The sequence below is a fragment of the Sciurus carolinensis genome, chromosome 8, assembly GCF_902686445.1.
Source record: "Sciurus carolinensis chromosome 8, mSciCar1.2, whole genome shotgun sequence".
NCBI lineage: Eukaryota > Metazoa > Chordata > Mammalia > Rodentia > Sciuridae > Sciurus > Sciurus carolinensis.
In genome coordinates, this window is record NC_062220.1 from 145082780 (window position 1) to 145103642 (window position 20863).

General features: G+C 50.2%; 1 protein-coding gene across 7 annotated transcripts in view; it reads right to left on the bottom strand.

Moving 5' to 3' along the window:
• Positions 1–10915: 10915 nt before the first annotated feature.
• Acad10 (acyl-CoA dehydrogenase family member 10) overlaps positions 10916–20863 on the bottom strand; it is a 47860-nt gene continuing 37912 nt past the window's right edge. For 5 of the 7 annotated variants that reach the window (XM_047561734.1, XM_047561737.1, XM_047561735.1 and 2 more), the window contains 9 exons: positions 20306–20706; positions 17610–17750; positions 17203–17340; positions 17029–17119; positions 16050–16208; positions 15030–15202; positions 12998–13141; positions 12268–12345; positions 10916–11739 (listed from right to left, as the gene is read on the bottom strand). In XM_047561734.1, the coding sequence (XP_047417690.1) occupies positions 11599–11739; positions 12268–12345; positions 12998–13141; positions 15030–15202; positions 16050–16208; positions 17029–17119; positions 17203–17340; positions 17610–17750; positions 20306–20706 (1466 nt within the window). In that variant the 3' untranslated portion in view covers positions 10916–11598. Of the gene's footprint in view, positions 11740–12267; positions 12390–12997; positions 13142–15029; positions 15203–16049; positions 16209–17028; positions 17120–17202; positions 17341–17609; positions 17751–20305; positions 20707–20863 lie in introns of those variants that run through there. The other 2 variants (XM_047561739.1, XM_047561740.1) reach the window with 2 other exon arrangements.

The window sequence follows — 20863 nt, forward strand, 5'->3', positions numbered from 1 at the left end:
GCGCCCGGGGGCGCAGGGGCGCCGGCCACGCCCACCCCCCCGCGGAGCGGCGAGCCAGTGGAGGGCGCGCGGGCAGAGCTGGGCGGCCGCACCGCCCTCTGCCCGCCGCGCACCAACCCGGCTCGGCGCATCCCTGCCTCCCGCGTGACGCGCGGCAAGTGGGAAGGACCTCGCGAATTCAGCACGCAGTGGTTCGACCCCTAACCTGTGCCCAGACCCCTGATTCTGTGGCAGCCGGAACGGGAGCGACCCTGACTTCCTGGAGCTGACACTCAGTGGCGACACCAGCCGCAAACCCAAACACGGGGTCACTTCAGACTGTGATAAGGGCGATGGGGACGAGGAACCGGGTGTAGAGGCGGTGGGGCCAGAGAACACGACTTTTAAATACATAGCCTGAAAGTGACAGGTGGGACCTGAGTGGGCGGCCGCAGGGAGTCTGGTAAAGGTCTCAGGCAGAGCAACTCAGGGGGAGTAACACAAATGTGGAGGCCTTGACACGGGACCACCCTGGCTCACGTTGGAGAAGTGCAAAGAATGGAGCCCAGAGAACCCGGGGAAGTGAGGGGGAGAGAGGTGAGAGCAGTGGGCGGGGCCGGAGCAGGATGGGAGGGAGGCCGGTGCTCCCAACTGGATGACTGCCTCTGCCTCCGGTGCTCTCGTCCGTGGAGAACCGGCTACAGGCTAGTAAGGATTTTGCAAATGCTTTTATTCCACGGATATCCAAGAACTGGACACTGGCGATGCAGGAGGGAACGAGGGAGGAGGGCAACTGTGTAAAGAGAACTGTTCTGACTTAGAGAAGCCCAGCACAGGGGTCCAGGGAGCTAAGTGATGCTTGAGCCCTGGAGCGTCACCTCAGCAGCTGACACCCCAGCAGGGGCGCACTTACCAAGTACCAGGCACAGATGTTGATGCAGGGGCTGACAGTACCTGTGGGTACCAGTCTTGTTTTGCTTTACTTTCAAGAGGTAACCTGATAGCAAAAGGGTATTGTCACAGAGCTTCTATAAGAGATAAGCCCTGACTTCCAGTAACTAAAGGGAATCAAATCCCTGATTAAACTGCTTCTCGCAGGTGGAGGTTCTCCAGGTAGGAACTCAGGGACCTGAGTCCCTTTCTTTGTGTGATTTCATTTTAACATGGGATTGTCAAAGTCACCCTGGGACTCAGTACCATCCTACTCAAACCAGAGGGGGTAGGGAAAAAAATAACAGAACGAATCAAACAACATTACCCTATGTAAATTTATGATTACACAAATGGTATGCCTTTACGCCATGTACAAACAGAGAAACAACATGTATCCCATTTGTTTACAATTAAAAAAAAAAAAAAACAGAGGGGGTAAAGTGTTGAGGGCAACATGTGGGTTCCTGTGGTTTAGCCAGCTGCACTGGTTACATGTCCAGCACACGGCCACAGCCTCCATGCAAAGGAGTCTGGCCAATGAGTACCATGTGTGCCCAAGTGGAAGGGGAAATGGGGGTGATCAGCTGTAGAGATCTTCTGGAACCGGAGTCTCCCATCCTCTGAATGCAGCTACCCAGGCCCCACTTCCCCTTCCTGAAAGCACCTTGTCTTTTTATTCAGTAATGTTGGGGGATCATTTTGTCACAGCACACAAGGAAAGCCTACCTGTTCTAACAGCTACATGGTATTCCATTGGCTACATGTACCATTTTTATTTAAAGAATTTCCTGTATGAATTTGGGCCACTTTCAGTCTTTATTACAAACAATGCCACAATGTATACATCTTTGACTTACCTGAACAGTCACGGCAATGGGACCACTAAAATGAAGATGTTGCTATACAGTTCTCCCAGGATTATGGTGGCTCATAACATACCTGCCGCCCTTCGTGGCTTAGCTACACTAAGTACTGTAGAGGGCCAGTTACTCCCCCTGGGGATCGAGGGCTGCTGGGGAGCCGTGCTTGCTGCTTCTGTCCCGCGTGATGAGAGGACCTTGTTAACTGTGCTTGCCAATGTGTGGTCTAGCACGTATTGCTAGACCGGGCAAAGGTACCAATCCAAAGTTCAAAATATGTTTTCTACTAAAGGTGTATTTACCTTTGCACCATGGTAAACTTAAAAAATGGTGAATCAAATCATTGTAAGTCAGGGACCTTCTGTGTTAGCCACCGCAGAGGTATGAGTATTTTACGCCCCACCCTCTATCTTGCCTGAGTTTCCTATACCCTTACCAGTACAATTTACTATCAGACTGTGCAGGGGATGCAAACCAGGTCCTTGCACACCTAGGCTAGAGCTCCACCTCTGAGCTACACCCCAGCCACATTGGACTTTCTTCTTAGCATTGTTAATCCGATAGGTAGAAAATAGCCTCTCACTTCAACATGAAGTTGCGTTTCCCGGATGAGTGTGGTTACCCACATGAATTCATGTGTTTTTCCTCTGCTAGACACTAACCGTTCCTGTCCCTGGTTCATTTTTCCCCTTGGGCGGATTGCTGACCTCTTTAAAACTGGATTGTAGAAATGCACATGTGTATCTCAAGGCAATTAATTTTCTGTCTATCATATATGGTGTAAATATTTCTTGTCAATCATAATTTATCTTTTACTAGTAAATCCCTTAAATAGCCAAGTGTTTCTGAACCACATTGTTTCACCGTTCTATTCACATGCCAGTCTGATCACTGTAGCTTTCTCTTAATCTCTCATACTATCTTTCTATTTTTTATTTTTTTATTTTTTGGTACTGGGGGTTGAACCTAGGGGCACTTAACCACTGAGCCACATCCCCAGGTCTTTTTATTTTTTATTTTGAGACAGGGTCTCACTAAGTTGTTTAGGACCTCCCTAAATTGCTGAGGCTGGCTTTGAACTTGTGATCCTCCTGCCTTAGCCCCCAGGCTGCCGGGATTACAGGTGTGCAGCACCACACCCAGCATGCATATGTCTTTTCTGTTAACCAAGATTTGTAAACCTCCAAGTGTGAGGTTGCATATGCGCTTTAGAGGGATCCCTCTGGGGACTGAGTGGAAAATCAAGGTGGTAGAGGGGAGAGGGGATGCTTGCCGGGACTGGCTGGGAGACGGTGTGGCGGTGAGATTGACAGGTAGCTGTGTGGAGATGAGAGGGAATGAGGGGTGGAAGATGGTGCCGAGTTTTCTACCAAATGCTGTTTGCCAGGATGGGGAAGCCAGAAAAGTGATAAATTTGGCTGTTGGAAGGGGACAGAGAAAGTGAGGACAGAGAAAGTGAGGACGCTTACTCAGGTATGTCGGTGCAAACGCTGCGGGCTTGGCCCAGCAGGGTGTGGGAGGAGTGTCTCAGTTTATTCTAGTTTGTTTGGCCCAAGTTTTGGCTCATCCCCAAGGCCCGGTCTACCCTCTCCCCATAAGGAAATCCTACCTATCAAGATTCAGCCTAAATCCCGTCTCCAGAGACAATTCCTCCGCAACCACACCAGCCTTCCTCAGCTGCTTTCTCCTAGTCCTCAAGTGCACATCAACCAGATGCTTCCGACCCAGCTCAGCTGGTTGTGCTGAAACCCTGTTAGGATCATGGCTCTTGGTGGCTCAGTCTGTCCAGAGCATTAACTAAAATGTAATTCTTGACCTGATTTCTCCCTGACAGTCTCCATAAGCTCTTTTCTCTCCTCCACGTTTCTTTCCATGTGTCCCCTCACTCTTCGTTTTGATAAGAACCTTCCTTTTCTCTAAGTTTCATTTTCTCTTTTCTCCACTGTCCTTTGTCTGTGGACTCACTGCTTGCCAAGAATGGAACTGGCAAAAACAAAAGCCCCGTTCCAGTGCTGAGATCTTGGGGGGAGGCACCCAAAGTCACTTCCTCTCAGAAAATGTACAGCCTCTCAACTGTGATGTTCTGCAAAACATTGGGTTTCTGGGGCCTCCTAGTGTGTTTTCATGTTGAAAGAATTCTAGTTCCACTTGCTCTCTAAAAACATAGGAGGAACCGGGGGCAAGTGGTGCAGGGCTGTCATCCCAGCAACTTGGGAGGCTGAGGCAGGAGGATCACAAGCTTGAGGCCAGCCTGGGCAACTTGGTGGGACCTTTTCTCAAAATAAAAAATTTTAAAAGACTGGGGGTGTAGCTCAGTGGCAGAGTGACTGTGGTAGGACATGTGCTCAGCGAGCACCAGGCCCTGGATTGGATCCCTAGCACCACAAACAAAGGAAGAAACCAGAAAAAAGTGGTCTCTGAGGTTTCCTTCAGCATCTCTGGATGGAGAGACTTGAGTATTCGTTTAGTTCCCATTCTGGACACTGACTCTATCTAAGGAGAGCTTCCCCCAAACCCTCAAAACAGTGAAGTTAGGCAGGGAATTTAACCGGGAAGGTGTTCTCCCTCTCAGGTAGGAGGGGAGGTGTGGCCCAGCCCTGTGCCCCAGCAGCCCGCTTGTTGGTACACACACTCATGACACAGCTGGCCACCACACCCTGCAGGCCAGGCCCACTCTGCAGACCCCTTGCCTGGGGCCCCTTAAGAGGCGGGGTTCGAGGGTGTCCTGATATCATCCATCTTTTGAAATAGAATCATTGGGAGAAACTGGAGGACCTTCTTCTGGGCAGCGCAGACTCTCCTGGGCTAGGTGGAGCTTCATTTGCTACCCCTGCCTTTTCCAGGTGAGACAACCAGCAGCCCTCAGGAAACTCCTTAGGGATCCTAAACTCTGCTCCTCAGAGCCGAAGGCGCTCTGGAGCCTTCCGAGTTTAGCTTAGAATTCACTGGCTGACTCTGACACCTTAGGCAAGTTACAAAACCTTTTTGAACCTTGGTCCCCTCACTTCTAAAATGGGGCATAGAAGTACTGCCAGCTGTTTTAAGGGTTCAAAATAAGGGTCCTGGGCTGGGGTTGTGGCTCCATGGCAGAGTGCTTGCCTAGCATTGTGTAAGGCACTGGGTTCGATTCTCAGCACTGCATATAAATAAATAAAATAAAGGCCCATCAATAACTAAAACGAAAAAGTGTCCTGCCTCAGCCTCCCAAGCCACTTGTCCTTTGAATTTTTAATATGAGAAGACAAAATACATAAGTTAAAAAATTTGTAGAATATTAAAAGATCCCTTCAAATAGAGAAGACTCTTGGTATATTTGGCATTAAAGGGGACAACACATTTTTTTCATAATATGGTTCAGAGGTCATAACTGTCTAAAAATGTAAATAAATTCTGACATCCTAGGTTTCTGGACATTTCTGGTATAGCAAATCCATTTAGGAAAGAGAAGGTTCCTAAGCGGGGGCAATAACATCCACATTGAGCAAGAACTCTGGAATCAAGTTCTACATAATGGAGAAGGCTGTTCTCGCAAACAGCTGTGTGCTTATGCTCTTGTTATTCAATCCTTTTTTTCTAACAAATGACTGCAGGGATAAACAGATGTGCCATCTTCCAAAGGAATAAAATTATATTCCCCATCAATAATTGTGCTGCAGGGCTGGCACAATACCACTGATTCAGTGGGAGAGCACTTGCCTAGCATGAGGCTCTAGGTTCAACCCCCAGTACCACCAAAAAATACATAAAAGTACATAAAAGTAATTGCACTAGGGATAGTTAACCATGTACATATTTACACTGCCCTGATCAAGCAGGCCTGTGAGTCACGGCGTTTGAGTCTTGATAATACCAGTTTTTAGATATCTGACCCAGAGTATACAGGTAATGTGAAAATATATGACCTATTGGTATAAATAAGTGTTCTGAATGTGTCCATATGATGAAGGTGGTGAGCTGATGATAACCGATCTGACATACAGCTTTTATTTAAAATGCAATATCAAGGTAAAATTGGTCAGGATTCATCAGGAAGAACAAAGTCAACACTTTTGTAGAATTCATGTATTATATATGGCAGTGGTTGTAACTTTGCTCCTTATATGAGCTAATGTTTTTTAGAGCAGTTTAGCAATACTTAACGATCAATCAATTGGCAAAATATCAAAAAAGCACCCGCTCGCTAATCTGGTGTGGTATCATAATCACATTGGCAGGTAGACAACAAAGCATGTGATAGTAGAAGAGAAAAATCAGAAAAGCTCTGCTCTGTATTACACTGTCCAGCAGGACATATGATTTGCCTACATTTAAATTGAAACTTCAAGTGCAAAATAAATTCATTATCCTAGATCCAGAGACAATAGAAGCTGGAATATATTACTTGAGGAAACAAGGAACTTTATTCAGAAAAGAAGGATATTAAGGGCGGGGGAGATAGCTCAGTTGGTAGAGTGCTAGCCTTGCAAGCGTAAGGACTTGGGTTCAATCCCCACCACCGCAAAAAAAAAAAAAAAAAAAAAAAAAAAGAAGAGAAGGATATTATTTATTTAACAAGGTAATAAGTAACTTTTTAAGAAGGTGGTGAGGCAGTGTATGAGAATCCAAACTTCTCTCATACACATAGCAGGAGTGGCTGTAGCCTGGTACAGTGGTGCAGGTCTGTAATCCCAGTGGCTAAGGAGGCTGAGGTGGGAGGATTGCAAGTGCAAAGCCAGCCTCAGCAACTTAACGTAGCCCTAAGCAATTTAGTGAGACCCTGTCTCAAAATTAAAAATAAAAATGGGCTGGGTATGTGACTCAGTGGCTAAGTACCCCTGAGTTCAATCTCAGGTACAAAAAAAAAAAAAAAGAAAGCAGTTGTTTTGAGAAAAATGACATCCCATGTAACCAGGGAATTTCATGATTAGAGAGGAAGGCATACTAAACCATCTTTTCCTTCGATGGATACAGGAATTCCAAAACTTTGGAAGATCAGAAGAGATGTTCAATTTCTGCAGAAGATGCTTCACAGATAGCTTAAATCATTTTTCATTTTCCCTTTTTATGTTATCTGTATCTGAGTTTCTTTACAGTAAGTTCAGTGTCTGGTTAACCTTTGATGTCCTCACAGCACCTATTAGAATGTTTTACATATTTTAAGATACACAGTAAGAATTTATATATTGTGAAAACTGATGTGATAAACATGTGCTTTTAATGCATTCAATTAAAATATAAAACTTATACTTAGTTACATTTTTTAAAAAGACTGGGAACGTGGCCCAGTGGAAGAGCACTTGCCTACCGTGTCTGAAACCCTGGGTTCAATCCCCAGTGCAGGAAAAAACAAAAAAACAAAAAAACCAGAACTGCTGAATCACGCTGTTTCAGTCACACCCGGGGAAGTCCTTTGCATGTGAGGTTTGGGGAGCCATCGTGGTCAGCTGGGCTAAACTGCCCTCCGCCCTGAAGAAGCCATACAGAGCTGTACCCCCAGCTGTAAGCGCACCCCTGATTCCAGCCACACAGGAGTAGCTGGCACGCCCTGCAGACCACTGATAAACCCTGTGTCACCTCCTCAAGCTTAAACAACCCTGGGAGGAAGTGCTGTTCTCCTCATTTTTTCAAATGAAAACGCCAAGGCTAAGAGATGGAAAACTGCTTCCCAAGGCATCCAGCTAGTCTGTAGTGGAACTGGGATTCAAACCATTCGGGCCACTGAAACCCAGACCCAAGGTCCCTCCCCGGCCATTGCTAGTCAGGCTCTGCAAAGCCTTCTTCCCAGCTAGGCCACAACCTTGGCCTATACAAACTGTAGGCTGTCAGCACAAATCTCGCCTGCACTCCCACCACATCAGGAAGCTTGAACAAACACTGTTTCCAAAAGCTCAAGGCTTTATCGCTAGGATGACCTCAGGTCCCCAGGAAGCACCTGCCTGAGAAAACTCAACGTTGCCAAGTTCTGTTTGCTATGGACAAACCTGAAGATAAGTAGAGCCCTGTCTTCCAGACTCCTAACTTCCGTCAGCACCCAGGGCCAAACCCAGGTGGGGTTCACAGGGATCAAGCCCCTTCCCTACGTTGTGTGAATGTCCGTGGCCCTGACACCGTTCAAGTCCACAACCCTGCGGTTCGCGCTACCTCTTCGCACGTCAGAGCGAGTGCAGCAGCCCTTCCCGAGTGCGGCAGCATGTCACTGTCCTTACCCCCTTCGGCTAACTCCTAACCACTGTGCTATCCATCTAATGAGAGAAGATTCCCTGAAGCCATTCTCCACTCCATTTGATTAAAAGAAACTCGTCCAAGACTATTTGTCTGGCAGATTGTCACTCAGGTGGGGACCCCATGTGGCCGGAGTCCATCCACACTCGGTCCGCTCTGAAGTTCATGCATGTTGACAGAGGGGAGGAGTCTGTGCCTGTGTGGCAACCAGAAGGCAAAGCAGGGACCCAGATGGGTCTCTGAAAGGCTCAATCAGTGCCTCGGCCCTGGCTGCAGAGTGGCCAGCCCTAAGGAAGCCCTGGCACCCCACAGGAGTCCCTGAGGGCTCTAAAGCCCTGGGTGGTGACAACCACTCTAAGACTGGGGACTTGTGGCGAGAACCCTGGAGGCTATTCTTTGAGCGCCACTCCCCACAGCGCAGTCTCAAAGGGGCGCCACCCAATCAGGTTCCCTGGAGTTTGATCTCCCTTCAGCCTCTCAGGATTGCTCTGGAGTCATCTATCAGCATCCGAAATCAGTGCTCGAGGGAGCTCAGGCAGCCTGTGCAGGCGGCTGCCAAGAGAATGAGGAGGGAGGGTTGGAGGGACAGGGACTTGGTGGGACTGCAGAGTCGCCAAGGAGGCAGGACTTCTGGAAATCCAGGCCAATCGGTGTGAGCCAGAGGGCAGCAGGGAGCACTGGTCTCGTTGCTTTGGGATAGAACGCTGCGGTGAGAGGAAAAAAAGGAGCATGTTCTGATCGTGTTGTTCCCTTTCCTGAGACAGGTCCAACCACGCTGAGATGGGTTCCACCAAGAAATCTGGCCAGGCACAGTTGTTGCCAAACCAAGCCCAGTCACGCCCAAGCGTGCTCTTGTGGCCCCGTGTTTGCTTCCATTGCTGGGGAAGTCAAGGGGAGGTCATCGCCTAGACCGTCGCCATGTTGGAGGAACCAGGGAGGCCAGCTGTTGGTGAAGGTGGGGAGGGTGAGATCAGGACCAGGGTAGAGTTACTCTCACTCTTGGATCTTGTGCACACACCTTCTTAACCCGCGTTGGCCTCCCTTTTCATTTTATCTGTTATTTATTTATTTATTTTTGGTACTGGGCTTGAACCCAGGGGCGCTCTACCACTGAGCTACAAATCCAGCCTTTTATTTTTTGTTTTGAGACAGGACCTGAGACTGGCCTCAAACTTGTGATCCTCCTGTCTCAGCCTCCCAAGCTGCTGGGATTATAGGTGTGTGCCATCACACCCAGTTTACCTTTATTTTGCAGGTGATTCTTTTGGAGCCCTCTGCCATGCTAGAGAACTCCAAACTCACTCTCATCGACTTTGTTCTCTCTTAGTCCTCGTGAACTTTGTGGAGTGGAAGGATCTTTTAAAAACGCAGATCATATCATGTTGCATTACTACCCGTCACTCACAGCTTTGTCACACAGGGAATCAACACTACACAGGACCCACGTGGGCAGGCCCTTGCCTAACCTTCCCAACTGCACCTGCTACCCTCTCTTCTGCCCCCTTGCCCCACACACTGGGCTGACCCCAGGGCCTTTGCATTCAGCACTTCTGCCTCTGGAAGCACTTTGCCCTTGCTTCTTGTCCTTCAGAACTTGATTCTAATGCTTCTTCCAGAAAGGGTCCTCCCGAGTCCCCAGCCCCTGAACAATGTCTGCCACATCACCGCCATCCTTGGGGAGCTTACTGCCATCCCCACTTGGTAAGTCTACAAGGACAGCAGTCTTACCTATTTTGTTCAGCTGCCCATTTCCCAAGGCCTAAACCAGGGCTTGCACAAGAGTCAAGGCTCACTCAGCAGCAGTGAGTGTGATCACGCAACAGACCTGGACACCTGCCCGAGAGGCTGCTGGAGGCCTGAGCCCTGGGACTCGCTGTTCTGCAGGAAGTGTTCCCGGCGCTGCCTAGCCGCCTTCTCACTCGTCTCAAAGCTCCTGGGGGAGACCTGGGGTCACTCTATGGCAGCATGACTGAATGAGCAAGGTTACCCCGAGAGGCACATGACATGCCAGGTGTGACCATTTCCTTCTAAAAAAGCCCTCCTCCTCCTGAGGCCCGAGGCAGAACTCAGGGCGATGGCATCCTGCACGCTTGCAAAAGGTTCCCTGCGGATGGATGGTGTTGAGGGGACACGTGGAACACCGGAACTTCACTTTGCCTTTCTTCAGCAACACGTGGCTTCTCAAGTGTGGTGGCGAAGGCTCTGCCTGCCCAGCCTGCCTGGGTCAGTGTAGACGAGGAGCCTGCTCTTGAGCCCCCTCAGCCGTGCTCCCTGGGAGGCAAGGGCCTAGGTGAGCTGGTGGGCATGTGACTGAAAGTTTGGTCCTTGTCCCCAGTGCCAATCCAATATTGAGGACAAGGTTTTAAGAAAAAGGAAAATGAAGTTTTACTGCTTTGCCAGGAAAAGCAAAGCAAAGGGGACTCCTGCCCCAGAGACTGTGATTCCCATGGGATGGGAGACAGTGTGTTTTTAAAGAGGCGATTCAAAGATTACATTTGAGCCAGGTGTGGTGATTCTAGCAGCTTGGGAAGCTGAGGCGGGAGAATCTCAAGTTCAAAGTCAGTCTCAGCAACTTATCAAGGCCCTTAGCAATTCAGCCAGACCCTGTCTCTAATAAAATATTTTTTAAAAAGGGCTGGGGATGTGGCTCAGTGGTTAACCACCCCTGGGTTCAATTCCCAGTACCAGGAAAAAAGAGAAAAAAAGAAAGGCTGCATTCAGGGCGAGCCCTGTGAGGTGTCGTAATTCATCTGTGGCCTTGAAAGATTAAGGAATGTAGCCATTTCTTAGGTCTTCTGGCACCACCCCCAAGCCTGAATGACTTCATTCCTGTGGTGTGTGTGTTTAAATAAAGAAAATTCAGCCTAGGATGAAAAGAAGGGTGATTTTACTGCTCCCAAGTTTAGGAAGATTAGGGAGAAGAGAAAGGGAAACAAATGTCAGTTTTAAAATAAGAGTTATGCTCTGTTCAAAGCATGAAGTGGGCCCTGGTCACAGGCGCTTTCGGGGGAAAGCAGCTCCCCAGGTCAGGTCTGCACCCTGCCCACCTTGTCTGCCTGGGAGGGGCCTTGGCCACGCACAAGCGCCTGAGATCAGCAGAGCAGGGCCTTGCCCTCAGTGGCGTACTGCCACTGGCTCTCAGCGCGTACTGCTCCTAAGTATTTGGAGGAATCACTGCTCTCCAAATTGCCACAGCACATTCCCTGCCTCCTCCCCTTCCGCAGATGCTCTGTGGGAACAGCACAGCTGGAGGGAAGGAGTTGGAGGGGCCTGGCACACAGGCGGGGGACACAGCTCCTTCAGTGCAGTTTTTATGAGCACAGTTGGAAGCCAGCAGTGATCTGAGGCAGCAGCGACTCGGGACTTATGGGGTGACAGTCTGCAGCCCACATGCACGGAACAGGGCACTGGGCGGGTGCTGTGGAAACAGAAGTTGAGGATGCAACTGACGAGCTAAGGCACAGAGCAGGGGTCGGGGGTTGTTCTCAACCCGTCCCCTGACATACAAAGTTCACAGAGCCTCTGAGATGTCGCTTCCAAAACGTTTTAATGAGTGTCTGTGTCCACTCCAGGGAGGAAAGTCAGACGCCAGAAGGATGCCACTGGCTCCTGCAGCCCTGCAGGCCTACATGCGCCGCTTCAGCTCCATCTTGGCCACTGTTGCCCGGTGCACCTCGTCGGGGCCATCAGCAAGGCGCAGCGCTCGGGCCCAGGCAAAGAACTGAGCCAGCGGGTAGTCGCTGCTCAGGCCTGCCGCTCCGAAGGCCTGGGGAGGAGAGCAGGCCCTGGTGAGCACTGGTTTCTGAGGGCCTGGGCACGATGGCCTGCTCACAATGGCCAATGACAGCTGCCTCCCAGGGCTGTCCCCCATGATATGTGAGGTAAGGAACATTCCGGAGACTTCAGGCAGCCCTCCCTGCCAACACCACCCTCGCTGCAAGGTGGCTTCTGCTACTAGGAACACCCTGTTGGGTCAGGTGGTGGGGTGAGGGGGGACCCACACGCAGAAGCAGCTGGTTCCAGTGCTATGAAGACCCAGGCTTGGGTCAACCTGAGGCCAGTGGCTCACCAGCTGAGTGAGCTGGACAAGTCGCTTCACTTTCCTGGGCCACTGTTTGCTCTTATTGAAAACGAGGGCAGGAAGGAGCCCCCTCCTCACAGGGTTGCTTTGGAGAGGAAGAGGAACCCATGGCAGTGTGGGCAGCGCAGGGAAGTCGTGGGGTGCACGGAGGTCGGCAGAGGTGAGGAAGCTCTGCACCTGCTGCCAACAGTTCACACCAATAGCTGTGCTCACCTGAATGGCGCGATCGACCACTCGGTAGGCCATGGCCGGAGTGACCATTTTAATCATGGCAATATCTAAAGCTGCAGCCTGTCGGAGGAGGAGACGGGTCATGAAGGAGTGAGGGCTGGCTGCTGGAAAGAAAATTCCTTTCTCAAAAATACATGGACTCAAAACTGGAGGCCCTGAGTTGTGCTGGACTGTCAGCACATGCAGTGACTCAGTGACATGGGGGAACGAAGCCACTGTGCCTTGTTCCACACCACAGTTAGCTCTATCTCTAAGCAACAGCGGACCAAGGCCAGATGTCGGTCCAGGGAACCAAGCTCTGGAGGTGCCAGGAGCTTCCCGCGTATCCAGCACTACAATGTCAGAGAACCAAGAACTGTGAGCATGGTTGGCCCCCCATTACTAAGGCACTTGACTAGGGGGTGAAGTCCCCACAGAAAGCTGGACAAGTGAGTGTCCTGCTTGGCCACTACAGGCATTTAGCAAGAGTCTTAATTAATGGAGAGTGTCACCATAGGTAGGGCCAGCGAGTCCCCTCTTGCTGGGTCCCTTTTCCTTTGCTCCACCCTTCAACATGGCCTGGGAGTCCAGAAAATCTAGTTCTTTTTCACTGAGACGTTTCTGCATTTGAATAGCTCCCCAAAGAGATCCAGGGAGAGCTGCAGTGAAGTTACTGAGTCGAAAGGCTGAGCTCTTTCTCCTAGGCCCCACACCTAGGGCCTCGGGCTCCCACCTTATTCCCTGCCACATCCATGAGGTGGGCGGCTTTCAGCACCAGCAGCCGGGCCTGCTCAATCTCTGCACGTGACTGTGCGATATCCGCCAGGATTGTGCCCTGCTCCACCAGGGGCTTCCCAAAGGCCACACGGGACTTCACCTGCAGACACAGGAGACAAAGAGCTGAAGACATGCTAGGCTCGGGCTGGGGACCTGCAGAGGCAGAGGAGCAGGCAGGAGAGGAGGGCAAAAGCAGAACATGCAGCTTCTCTGCCGACCTGCCAGCTCTCCAGCCACAGGCACTTTAAGGAAGACCTAGAGGCAGACGACATTCCCGGGGACCACAGCACACCCTGGTCCTCTCGGCAGCTGAACAAACAACTTCCAAGAACGCTTTACCTCTGGGCAGGCAGGAGCTCCTTCAGATCTGTGCCAGCTGCTGGCCCATTGCTACTCATGGGAGGTAGGAAGCAACCCTGGAGCCTCACACCTTGCAGGGCACGGCGCCCCCTGCTGGTCATGGCCAGCCTCGCCCCAACGCTCCACTTGGGGGCCACCTTATCTCAAAGGGGATTTATCTGAAGGATTATCTGAAGGCTGTGAGGCTTCAGGAAATGTTATAAATACTCTTTATTTTTCTCATTTTATTAGCTTATTTATCTTTACTAGTAGTAATTTTGCACAAATAATATATCTCATGGCAGAAAAAAAAATATGAATTTCCAGACAAAAGAAAATAAAAAAACCTAGAATCTCACTATCTAGTGACATACAGTTAATATCTTTTGCATAACCTTCTAGACTTTTTGTACGCACACATACACACATTTCTTATAAAACATGATGTCATGCTCTGTAGTGCTTTGTAGCCTGCCTTTTAAAATTTAAGAGTATATGGTGAACATCTCCTATGTTGAAAAGCAGGTTTCCAAAGCATTATTGGGGATTTTATTGCATGCCCCACATGGTTTATATGACCAATCAGCCACTGTGTTCCCAACATTCGATCACTACAATCAGTACCACAGTGAACCTTCTAGTAGCAAATTTTTTGTAGACTCCTAATTACTCTCTTGCTCCGGGTCCTAAATTGAGTTACCACATGAATGCTTCGCACTCTGAAGCCTTCTGACATGTAGAGCCACACTGCTCTGCTGGAAGGCTGGTCTGAGTTTTAATGTCATGTGGGGCTGAAATATCATTCCTGAGCCCACGAGGAGTGTTTTATTTTCGAACAAAAAAAGAGGAACTGAACTGTCTCAATAAAACAGGTATAAATCACAGAAAGTTTGCCCAGTAACCAAAATACATTTTAGTCAGGGATGCTGGTGCACAACTGTACTCCCAGCAACCAAGGGGGCTGAGGCAGGAGGATCCCAGTAAGGCCAGTCTGGGCAACTTAGTGAGACTCTCTCAAAACAAAGAAAAAAAATTTTTAAGTGGCACTGGAGAGGCAGCTCAGCGGTAAGGTCCCTCTGGGATCAATCCCTAGTACCACCCTCCAAAAAATAAATAAGAGATGCCTTCTGCTCTTTGTGTGAGGAATTTGTTTTGTATCAAAGGTCTGCCTCATCTTCACGAGCTCAATACCACTGATGTGGATTCTCTTCCCTGGCCGTCACTCTCTTTCACACAGACTTCCAACCTTTGAGGGGTCACAGCAGATGACATTTTCTGGATATGCTGGGAGGAGGGTGGTCGGAGCCTGACGTTGCAAACAGCGTTCTCCCTGGCGCCTAATTTTAACCACATGCTGGGGACTAATGTGTCTCAGCAGCACATGTGGGAACCTTGCCCTCGGCTGTCACAGAGCCTGGCCTTTCACGTCTGGTCACCTGGGCAGAGCGAGACCCATTCTGCTCTGCATGTCAAGCTGAAGCAAAGCAGCAGAAACAAAGAAAAGACAGGGATGTGACTTCTTGGGAAGAGCATCACCTTGCTTCTCCTGCTAGGTCTGCTCTCAGAAAACAGGACTTGAAGCTCACCAGCACAGCAGAAGGTGAGATTCTGGGTCAGTGGGGGGACAGGGGCACCTGAGGGGCACTCACGCGGGTCTTCATGAGTGCCAGGGCCCTCTCTGAGAACCCAATCAGCCTCATGCAGTGGTGGATCCGGCCAGGTCCCAGTCTGCCCTGGGCAATCTCAAAACCGCGGCCAGGGCCCAGGACCATGTTCTCCTTGGGCACACGCACGTTCTCGAATTGTACCTCTCCATGGCCACCTGAAAGACCCAGATGCACACCTTGAGCAACTGTCATTCAGGTTTTCCTTGAGTGTGTTTACCCCCCACCGCAGTTTGGGTTATCTGCTGGCAATAGTCCTGCCTCTTCTGGAGCCTTCTAACTAGGTCATGGCTAAACGGGGAGGGGAAAGCGGGAAGGCAAAATGGGGAAAGTACCACTGATTTATGTTGGCAAACTGATATTTTGACATTTCTTTTTTTTAATATTTCTTTAGTTGCAGATTGACACAATACCTTTATTTTATTTTTTACGTGGTGCTGAGGATCAAACCCAGTGCCTCACACGTGCAAGGCGAGCACTCTACCACTGAGCCTCAACCACAGCTCACTATTTCTTTCATACAATATATAAGGTACAAACTTAAGCTGAAACTTCCCTAGCATGCGACTAACAACATAGTAACCCCTGGAAACTTCCCTAGCATGCGACTAACAACATAGTAACCCCTGGAAACTTCCCTAGCATGCGACTAACAACATAGTAACCCCTGGAAACTTCCCTAGCATGCGACTAACAACATAGTAACCCCTAGAAAAGAAGGTCAGAGAATACCTCCTGTCTCGGCCCTGCCTGAGATCATTCCTGTCTCACAGACTCCCGCTCGATGTCTATGCCTTAAAGAGGAACAAAATCGCTTATATGCCCCTTTGCAATCTGCTATGTCGTTGATACTCATTATGGAAATGAAATGCAGGTCCAGGTGGGCACCCAAGTGTCAGCAGACCCTTACATGTGGCACGTTCTGAACTCGAGTAGGGGCCGCCCAACGTTGTTCCCCAGGGACCTGAGTCGCAACCGAGGGCGCCCCACCACGGGAGGTCTAACCTGGAGCATCCTCCAGCCCGTACACTGTCAGAGGCCGGATGACTCTTATCCCTGGGGTATCCATGGGAACCAAGAGCACAGACTGCTGCTGGTGGCTTGGGGCCTGTGGGTTTGTTTTCCCCATAAACACACAGAGTTGGCAGCGAGGGTCCAGGATGCCTGCCAGGAATAGAGAGAGAACAAGCCCCCTCAGCTGATGCCAGGCATCGAGTCTTTGTCTCCAAGCAGTCGTGGCCCAGGAAAGGCAAAGCCAGCATGCAGAAAGCATTCCATAAGACTTCATGTAATCAGAGGAGCATCTGCAGGCTCCAGAGCAAAAGGAAGAGCAAACTGGGTTTTGTCCCAGCGAGGCATGAATCCAGCATCGTAAAAGCAAATGTTTAAAAGCATTATGTTACAGTTGAAAATATAGAGATAAGATGCTGAAAACCTGCTTTGTCCCTGCCAGCCTGTTTTGCTTTGTCCCCATGGAGAGTGCACAGCTTGGGGCACAGGCCCCAGAGTCAAGAAATCTTACAGTGTGCGTGTCCCACTCACCACTGCGGGTGGAACTTCAGGCAGTGGCTTTGGCCATGCCCAGAGACCCCTTGTGGAGTGGAGATGATAACCCCTGCCTTCTGCGAAGTGCCAGCACTCAGTGAGGCAAGGCCCACACAGTGCTGGGTGCAAGCACTGCTCCAGAAGGACCCCTGGGATAGGACACAGCTGACCCAGGGCTAAAGGGAAGCCACAGAGGAAGTGGCCCCTAGCCCTCCAAGGAGAGCAGCTGCTCAAGGCAGGCAGAAGCAAGCAGGGCGGAGTGAAGAGAATCCCAGAGCCACGTGTGCAGGGCCACAAGTGTGGTCGCCTGGTGAAGCTGCATCCCCGTGGAAAGCACTGGAGACAGCACACCGCCTTTGTGTCAACTGAGAAAGCAGCTGGCCCCGACCAGGCATCAAGAGACATGCATGTGTATAGGACTGGCTATGAGGCCTGACACCTGAGATCCACCACTTATGACCATTGATGACATAGAAACCATCCTCCTCTCTGATGGAGGCCTCGATGTTGGTGGCATCTGATGAGGCAACCTGTGTGGGAACACATGCTGATTAGAGCTGCCCTCAGCCTGCATTCTCTGTGGGCACAGGCCGGACAGGGCCCAGCAAAGTACCTGGGGTTCAGTCATGGCGAAGCAGGAGCGCGCCTTGCCCTCCAGCAGAGGGGTCAGCCAGCGGGCCTTCTGCTCCTCAGTGCCGTATCGCACCAGGAGCTCCATGTTCCCCGTGTCGGGAGCAGAGCAGTTAAATATCTGAAAAGGACAAAGAGCACGTCAGTGACTGCCATGTTCTTGTCTAAAACTTCAAGCTCCCCCTAGTGGTGGAGTGGTAGCCCTTCACCAGACCCTCTGACAGAAACGCCCAAACCTGTAACATTTTGAGAGAATCTCAGACTCCTTGCAGCCCAGCCAGGGCCCCCTTCCCTGTTGGACAGAAAGGACCTGGGCCAGACCCTGAAGTTCTCGTGGCTCCCATAGTGCCTGGGCGATTCTCCCCTTCACTTTTTACTCAGGCTCCATACCTCGGGAGCGTACAGAGACATGCCCATGACTTCACACAGATGTGTGTACTCCATGTTGGTCAGTCCTGCTCCATAGTTTTTCTCAGGATCAGTCTCCAAGGGTAGGAACAGGTTCCAAAGTCCTTCAGCCTTGGCTTTCTCCTATCATGGGAAAACTAAGTCAAGGAACCGTAGAGAATGATTGTATTCCGTTTTTTTTTTTTTTTTTTTTTTTTTTTTTTTTTTGCGGTTCTGGGGATTGAACCCAGGCCCTTGTGCTTGCAAGGCATGCACTCTACCAACTGAGCTATATCCCCAGCCCACGGTATTCTATTTTGACTCATGGAACAATGAAAGGGATTGGGGAGGGAAAAAGGTGGTGGCCAAAGATTCCACATGTACCAAAGTCATGGGCAACATTTGTTCCTGAGACAAAGGAACTTGGATTCTTAAATAGGGCGAGCCAGGAATTCTATGATGGATGTTAGGAGGTTAGGCCTTCAGTCGGCTCTGGTTCAGCCTCAGCCCCAGCATGTCTGGTTGAGAGACTGGGCAAGAGACTTGATCTCTGGGTCCTGTCTGTGCAATGGGCATGTGACCACCTGCACGACAGTGAGGACTATTGAGCAGCAGCTCCAGCAATGCACTGCAGCCAACTAAAGGAAAAGAGGAGTTGAGTGGGAAGGTTCTCCCAGGCTCTCAAACTAGGCAGGAAGATGAGAGAATGAGGCTCACAAATGGACAGGAACTGGCCTCCTAAGGGACTGCACTAGGATAGGATGCTTTCAGCCCTGCTGGGACTTCACCAACTGTTTTCCATCTTGAAAACACTCCCTCTGGCAGTTCCAGGAAGGGGACTCGGCTGGCCTGGCCTGGCTCATGTGCCCACCCTTTGGTCAGGGGGCTGGGCTGCTATCTTGACTGACAGTTCTACCAGACTGCCCATGGGGAGGAAGACTTCCCCTAGGTAAAAGTGGGCACTGCCAACAGAAGGTGGACAGGACCAGGCTGCCCATACCCAGCCTCCATGCCCGCTCACCCGCCTCATGAGGCCATGAGGATGAAGTGAGATGGCCCAGACCACAAGGAGTCGCCAAGGGAACCCGCAGATTGCCATGAGCACTGGAGGTTATGGACATAATCACCTCCTTGCTGCTTCTCATGAGGAGGCCCCAGAGGGCCTGCTACCCAGGCCACATGCTTCCAGAATCACAGGGCTTTGCTCACTACCTGCATGAGTCAATGAGCTCAGAGTGTAATGGCCAAAGTAAAAAGGGCAGATGAACTAGAACAAGGAAAGAAGATGGCAGGAGAAGTGGGAAGCAAGGGTCCTGAAGAGAGGCAGCCTGCCCAAGCTGCTGTGGCCCGCCATCCCTTGGCTGCTCCTCTGTGCTCCCGGCCATGCTGCCAGTTGCCAACTCTGCGGTTTCAGTGACCCTGGGTTGGCTTTGGTGGCTAGCCTAGATGCCCTCTAGTAACATGCACTGTGACCTTAACCAGGGGTGGGTCAGACAACGTATGGTGCACCCACACTGCAGAACCCTTGGAGGCTGATCTCATGTGTTTCCATGTCAGCAAACAGGAAGATTTCAATATACAGAATGATTTCATTACGACATAGGAATAAGGATATATGTCAGTATAAAATAGAAAGAAAAAACTGGGAGCATGGTCCACCAAGTCACTGACAGTAATTATCTCAGAGGGCAGGGACTTTTGAAGAACTCTTACTTATTACATTATGTGCTTTTTTGTCATGTTTGTAACTACCAAAAAACTCATAATGCAATGCTATTTTTTAGAAAATTTTTGCACTGTGTTCCTGAAGATCCCAAATAACTTCAAAACCAACATAATCCAAGGTTAGCCTTGACAAAGGAAAGTCGATATTTGTGTTTGTCAGCTAAAGTGGCCTCATCATCACACAGGACAACACCAAACATAGCTTACAATTGATTGACTGGTCTGCTGACTTTGATGTTATGGGTGTTCCAGAGAAACTTTATTACATCTTTTTTTCATTTTGTACTAGAGACTGAACCTAGGGGTGCTCTACCACTGAGTTACACACCCAGCCTTTTTATTTCTGAAACATGATTGCCCAGGCTAAGTTTCCCAGGTTGACCTTGAACTTGCAATCCTGCTGCCTCAGCCTCCTCAGTCATTGGGATTACAGGTGTATGGCACTGTGCTCACTGTTTCAGATCTGTATAATTCAAACCTGCATAATAAAAGTCCCCCTGGCCTGGCTTCCTTTTTTTGGTGGGTGTGGTACTGGGGATTGAACTCAGGGTACCAGAGATTGAACTCAGGCATTTGACCACTGAGCCACATCCCCAGCCCTATTTTGTATTTTATTTAGACACAGGGTTCTCACTGAGTTGCTCAGCACCTTGCTTTTGCTGAGACTGGTTTTGAACTCACGATCCTCCTGCTTAGCCTCCTGAGCTGCTGGGATTACAGGCATGTGCCACCATGCCCAGGCTGGCCTGCCTTTCTAAGCTGCAGCCAGCATTCCTTTCACACCTGAGGTCTTGAGTTGTGAAGTGGTCACTCAGCATGAGCATGGGACCAAAACTGAATAATCTGGAGCTGGATCTTTCTGATATGATGGAGAGCCAAGGACTCAGCCCTCTGTGTCTCCCTGGGAAGGGCACAGATGAGGGTCTGCCTTGTGAACAAAGCCTAGGCAACTCTCTTTCGACAGGCTGCCTCACCTTGAGGTCTTCTATCAGTGGGGAAGGGCTCCATCTGCCCGCAGAGGCCTGGTGTCTCTGCAGTTCTGGCTCCAGCGGGTATACATGCTGCTCCATAAACCGCTGCAGCCGGTCATACAGCTCTCTGACCGGTGGGGAGAGGTCCTCTGGAGAGATGACGAGAGCTCTCTTCGAGGCATGAGCTGAGGAAGCTCCTGGAACAGAGCTATAACTCCTTGTGCCTGTGGAGCTCGGCAGGGACTGTGGACCAGCCCACGTGTGGTAGGACCTCCTTAATGGTTTGGTGGCTGGCATCTCTTTGAAGATCCGGAACCCTTCCTTGACTGCAAAATCCCATGCCAGGTTAGCTATAGATTCAGCCAACTTTCCACTCTGTTCCGGAGTTGCTGAGCTTGCCTGACCTGGGCAGAACAGAAGAAAAGCAGTGATCACTCCCAGGCGGCCCTGCAGTCCTTCCATCAGTAGCAGCCACCCCTGGTGGAGCACATGACACCACTGGGGCACCTGCTAATGTTACCAGCAGCCCTGCCTGGATCCAATTTGGCTGCCCACATAAGA